Source organism: Cygnus atratus, chromosome 3 (genome assembly GCF_013377495.2).
Source record: "Cygnus atratus isolate AKBS03 ecotype Queensland, Australia chromosome 3, CAtr_DNAZoo_HiC_assembly, whole genome shotgun sequence".
NCBI classification, from domain to species: domain Eukaryota; kingdom Metazoa; phylum Chordata; class Aves; order Anseriformes; family Anatidae; genus Cygnus; species Cygnus atratus.
The window spans coordinates 58242571-58248878 of record NC_066364.1 but is presented as its reverse complement, the minus strand read 5'-3'; the positions used below and the strand labels follow the sequence as shown (position 1 = coordinate 58248878).

The window sequence follows — 6308 nt, the reverse complement described above, 5'->3', positions numbered from 1 at the left end:
TGTTACACGGTAGCACAGAATCCTAATGAAGGAAACCACAGGAAATTTATGACTCCAGGGCCTCAGCTGCCAGTCATCCTTCCTTGCTTGTGCCAACTAGAAGTACCAAAGTTGTCAAAATAAATTATGATTAAAAGGGGAGATGTCACAGCAGATTATTCAGCTTTGTGGAATATTTTGCAATGCTATACATCATAAAAGTTAGTCTTTCAAATGCCAGACATCTACTTTCATTATCATTATTACAGAGTAAGTCTTAAATACTAAACGGCAAGCAGAAAGCACAGGTTTAATTTTGTACTCAAACATCCCTTCTAAAAACAAGGGAAAAAAGAAGCGACTCTAGTATTAAGAAAGTTTTATGCAGTTCTCCTCAGAATAAATAACTCTGTAGCCAAGTGAAAATTGTGAGACCGTATTAGATTTGAACTACAGGTTGTGATGTTGGTCCCAGTGGGAGCATGAGAGGTATGAGAGAGGAGAGCTGATTGATGTAGTGTTTTTTTTTTTTTTTTTCCTCCCTAGAATTTTATTCCTTTGCTTAAACTAGATACTTAAGTTTCTGAAGTGCTGTCATTTTATGCTACATTGACCACTAAACTTGAAATGGGAGAAGTTTGATTTTTGGAGTTAAAATAGATGCATAATGTCAGGAATCATCTGGGATTTCAGCTACTTGAAAAAATTATTTATACTCTTGAGTATGAAGAATAACAGCATGGAATATATAGACTGAATAATTTGGGGTTTGTGTGACACATCAGCAGTATATTTAAGAAATTCTATAGAAAGTTCTGGATAGTTTTGCGTCTATTTATGAAGCATGAGACAGTAAAGGTGACGTTTCTTACATACTTACACCAGAAGTTCAGCTCATATGCATACTGTAAGACTTGATGGTTGACTGAAGAACTGCTAGGGTTTTGATACTGGAAAATGCGGTTTAAAAAAAAAAAGTATTAGACTAAAAAAATCCAGTGGTCCAGCTATAGCACCTCATTAAATTTTCTGAAAATAACCTTTTTCATTGCATAGAATATTTTCAGAAGAGTTTTATAGGTTTTCATAAACCCTTAGACAGATGAAAACAGCAAAGTCTTCTTTAAAGGATTAAAAACTGTTGTGTATGTGGGGATGGTGATCTTCTGTAGGTCCTTCAGTAGATAAGTTCTCGTGAAATGTGTGGCATACACTTTTTCTTGTTGGTCTGATCAAGGGAAAGCTGGAATTGGCATCCCTCAGATTTTCTATGTTAAAACAAATGAAAAATACTTTGGATTTTTAAGTATTTTAAGTTTTTCTTGTGCACTTTAAAGAACAATACTATGACAACAAAACAGTTTGCTCTTCATGAACTTCACTATGAAGAGAAGAAAGTATGATGAGGTAGAAAGCATAAGTATATTGCTCTTTACAAAGCATTTAAGTTGAAAATTGGGTATATTTGAAATTGAAAGCACAACTTTTTTCATACATAGCAGTTTTGCTAAAGCTAGAGATGAACAAGCATTTGTCCCATTCAGAGTGAATCTTTGTCATAAAAGCCTCAAGGTGACCACACTCAAAAAGATTAATCTTAAATACAACTTTAAAATCAGCTGTGTGAATTTTTTTCTAGTTTTGAACTTTAGCACTGAAAACTATTTAATGCATGCCCCCCCCAAAAAAAAAAGTAAAAACTTCCAAATGCAAAAAAAAAAAAACACCAAAATAAGGTTTTAAAGACTTGTGTTTTATAGATGTATGTTAGATTACAGTCCTAAACTGGGAAGATATGACTGCTTTTGGCACATTCAACACTGATGTAGTCTCTGTAGCAGTTTGAATATAGCTCTGAGGCTCAAAATCTTCTATTTTCAGGCATTTTCAGTCTCTATTGGGAACCTACCAATCTATGAGTCCGTTGTATAGCAAAAGGTAGTAATAGGTAGCTGGGATCATTCCCAGATACTCTACTGAATCTTCAGAGGCAAAAAGCTTTTCTAGCAGTATTTGATGCACCCACTCAATGATCTATGAAAAAAAAAATTAGGCAGTTTTACAATTTGCTTTTAACTTGTTCATTTGCTAAAGTAGCTGTTGTTTCAGCCTACTGAAGTTATTTCTTTTAGCCAAGAACAGCAGCTGGTTGCTTCTTTCCACACAAAAGTTTAAGAAAAGTAATAATGTTCGTTGTTTCATTGTTTTTGCTCTGTCCCACACATTCCTCCCAGGCCATGCAAGGGAGAAATAACTCAATAGAGCACAGAACATAAACACTTTTTTCCCCCCATTTCTTTAATGCAGAAACTCCAGTATTTGTTTCTAAGGCAAAGCCATCTGTATGTGAAAGACCATTGCAGATGTAGGGCTGAGCAGACCAGTGGCAGTTCCTTGCCTCTAAGGAAGGATGTGGAATTAATTCCTGGCATTCTAGTCTCAGTTGTCTGAATTTCCCTTGTGGCCTCAAGTCTCAAAAATGTATAATACTTTGCAAGCAAGCTTATGTTAAAAAGAATCCAACATGCTGAATAGAAGCTAGCGTCTGGGGAAATGTGTCTCTAAACTAGCAAATGTGTGTGTGTGTGATGGGCCAAAGGGCTTGGCTTGTCAAGGCTTTGTGTGAAATTCATCCCAATAATACCTTCCACAAGTAAATCTTGGAGCTTCATTTATTCATATTTGACAAGAATTTCGGAACTATTCAACTTTTTGAAATGTTATCACCTATTTTTCTTAAGCTTTTCAAGCTATTCTGAAATATTATATGGTTGAGAGCAGGTAAAATGCAAGGAACATTAAAAATAATAAAATAAACACGTGAATGTTTTATGGTGTGTTTGTTAGTCGTGATAGGAAAGGGTAGAAGTTATAGTAATACAATACATTTCCCATAATTACGCGTTTTGAGAGACAAATGCATGCTTTAATGAACACATCAAACGTGCATTAAAGTTGCACAACCATTAACTGTTTGTTAATATTAAAGGACCAGCTGCAAGTGAAAACTAGAAATACTTACTGAAGTCAATTACTTCAGGGCTTCCCAAGAGTTAGATGCTTTTTTTTTCAGGTGTATCTGATGAATGTTAGAATCCCCAAATCATTGGAGTGGCAATGAACACATTTATTACCATCTCTTTAATGTACTTTCACAGTTTAAAGTTTTCTCCTGTGGCAGTTTAGAGAAAAAATTGAATGCCAAAGAGGTTGTTTGTAAAATACAAAGTACCCCTGCAGGACTGCTCTCTGGCAGCACAATTTTGCAAATATCTTATGCATCCTTTTTCCAGGCATGTCAGAAATTCTGAAAAAGTATATTCAAGCTCACCGTGGGGGAAAAAAAAAATCACTTTCCTTTTAATTGCATGGTTGTGCTGTTTTACTGCTGAGCATAAACTGCTAGGTTTTTCTTCTGCTGTAGCAGTCTTTTCTGTAGGTAGTTTTTACATTTGTACAGTGTATTCTCTGCATGTCCAAGCACAACTTTTGCAAAAGTAAAGTTTGACAATTTGAAACAACCCATAGAAAAGATAATCCACACTTCAGTGATGATTTCATAGTCCTCTAAAACATACAGTGGAAAATCACCAGGATTTGGCATTTTAGTGAGAATCAGGAAAGCAACTTTTTTTTCTTCTTATTGATGTTTAAACTGCTATTCGCTAAGTTCTCTAAGGGAGATCTGGGATGACTGCTGCTTTCAGAATACCTCACAAATGGACGGCATTGAGCATTAGAGTCTAACTTTGGAAGCTGCTTTTACATTAAGGGCTTGATTAAATAGATGACAGTAAAGATTAGCAACATGTACCATGCTAGGAATCTCGAGGATTCTTCTACTTCATAGCCTCTGTTAAAACTCAGTGCTGTTCAAATAACACAGCAGAAATTTTAAGTGTAATGCTTTTCTGTAATAAGGCCATATAAACCAACTAAGCAGAAACATTTTCCTTCCCTGCACTTAATTCCAAGGCCATAGCATGACAGCAGCCACATAGAATACAAAAAACTTAGCATTTTCTCAGTGAAATTTTCATTGGAAATATTATGATCACAGAAAATTTCTAATGACTCTCTTGGGAGTGACCAAAGCAAGCTTTTTGGATGTAAGTTCATGTCTTTTTTTTTTTTTTTTTTTTTAAATGAAGGACAGAGGTGTGTATGTATGCAAGTGCACTGTATTAAGACCAGAAAAGGAATGTAAGTTCCACAGCAAAGGAACATCCTGCATGGTCTCACTAAGCAGAATTATGCTGAAACACTTCCATTTCAAGCTACAATGAAAAAGATAGGAAAAAATATTGCTTTACACCCTTAATGAAAGGCAGGGAGAAGATTACTTCTGGCAATCTGTTTGGGAGGTACCTTGAAATAGCCATTTGAATATACCACAAACACTACCCAAATATTGCATAAAGACATTTTATTATGAATGCAGTGTATATATAGGTTTTTGTTTTGTTTTTAGTCTGAAGTGCTTATACAAACAGATCCGTATCAGCTTAATGACAGTTAGTTTGCAGGGCATGATACTGGTTGAACACCCTTCAGCTCCAAAGCTTTGCTAAAGTTAATCTCTTGAGCTTTAGCAGTACCCTTGGTGAGCTTCAGAAAGCGAATACATCCTTTAAAACGGATATTAGTGGTCAGCCCAAACTGGGTCACACCATCTGAGGGAGGGAAAAAAAGGCAAAAGGAATTAGATAAGTTTGAGTTGATACTTCAGTTTGTTCTACAACAGTCCTGCCAAAGAACAAATGTCCCCAGTGATATATATATAAATTTAATGTTTTATTTGCTCTATGTAATCTAATATTCTCAAAAAGTGACAAACATTATGAGTGAATATGATAAATCCTTAATGTAGTAGTAACAATCCAGTCTTCTTTCCTTTTCCTGTCCTAGCATGACAGTGGCAGAATCTGAGGACGTTTAAACTGCCATTGTAAACTATATAAATCAGGAAAATAGGTAAATGAAACAAAATGGCCAAATGACAGTTTGTTACCTACAAGTGGTGTATGATACATACATGCTCATCCTGCCAACTTCTAAGGTATTTATCCACAACATAACAGAGAAAAAGGGATAAAAAAAAAAAAGGCCAAAAGTGATGCCATTTTCATTAGCCCTAGTATCTTGAGAAAGTCATTTCCTCAACCATGTGCTTCAGCTGTCATATAAAGAAGTTTTCAAACACTCTTCCTTTCCTTTTCTTTCCTTCTTCTTGCTTACTCTTTATATACAATGTACTATATATATATATTATGTATATGTATAAATTATGTATATAAAGTGCTCTTTATCATATTGATAAACATTCTTTGGAACCACTCTGATGGAAGGGGTGAGAAGTCAGCCCGTTAGCACCTCAGCACTCTTGTCACTTCTGTTTCCAACCAATGGAGATAAAAAAAAAAAAAGCCACAAGACTTTGCTATCACCCTGGCTGGATGGCGTTTAATACTGCTACATCATTAGGGCTGCAGAGAGACCTGTTGTGAACAAAGGAGGGAACTATCCTACTGTGAATGGACAGTGATAGAAGTGAGGGTTGGTTTGACTGGAACACTGAAAATCTTTATCTCAATTGCTTGAAATTCATGGCTGAACTTGTCTCTCTTCTTCCAAGTGAAAAAGTGCCTACAGGGATGCACTCCAGTACATATCTATGTGATTGATACAACTAAGGGTTACAGAAATACTTTATGCTGGTACAGACTGGCTGGCCATAGCATTGCAGTGTTTCACATAGGATGTGTTTCCACTAGTTCAAGCAACCTGTGCATCCTTGTATAGGGAAGAGTGGTAGTAGATGAGTAATGGTTTCTATGGATAGCCAGTAATTGACATCCTTGCTCAGTCTCTGGCACTATCTCCTAAAATCATGTTGGAATTTACTTAAGAGGAGTCTTCCCCTATTGATCTCAATTTGTTCTAGAACAGACACACATTGCAAACTTAGTTCTTTTGTTTGCCAACTGGAGGGAAACTTTATTGTAAATACAACAGAATTGACAGTTTGCAAACACTTTATCTGTGTTTTCAGAAAGCAAACTGCTATTAGACAAGCCTGTTGATTTCCTCTGAACAGATCAACTAGCATTCACTGTCAGCATAATGAAAGATGAAGCTAGCTGCAGAGCTCAGCCCAGTTCTGGATCCTGTTCAATTACCTCTGCTAGAAACAAGATATTTCAAGGACTTCCAGACTACTGAGTAGGAAATTTTGATCAGTTTCTTTTTTCTTAGTTACTGTAGGGTCACTAGACTCTATCGTGAAAACATTCATCAGGAAAAGGTGTTCTCTCACCTCCGTGCAAGCT

General features: G+C 35.9%; 1 protein-coding gene across 1 annotated transcript in view; it reads right to left on the bottom strand.

Moving 5' to 3' along the window:
• Positions 1-4486: 4486 nt before the first annotated feature.
• The window catches only part of LAMA2 (laminin subunit alpha 2), a 380546-nt gene continuing 378724 nt past the window's right edge, over positions 4487-6308 (bottom strand). The window contains exon 66 of the mRNA XM_050709562.1: positions 4487-4652. Within this exon, the coding sequence (XP_050565519.1) occupies positions 4495-4652 (158 nt within the window). The 3' untranslated portion in view covers positions 4487-4494. The remainder of the gene's footprint in view (positions 4653-6308) is intronic.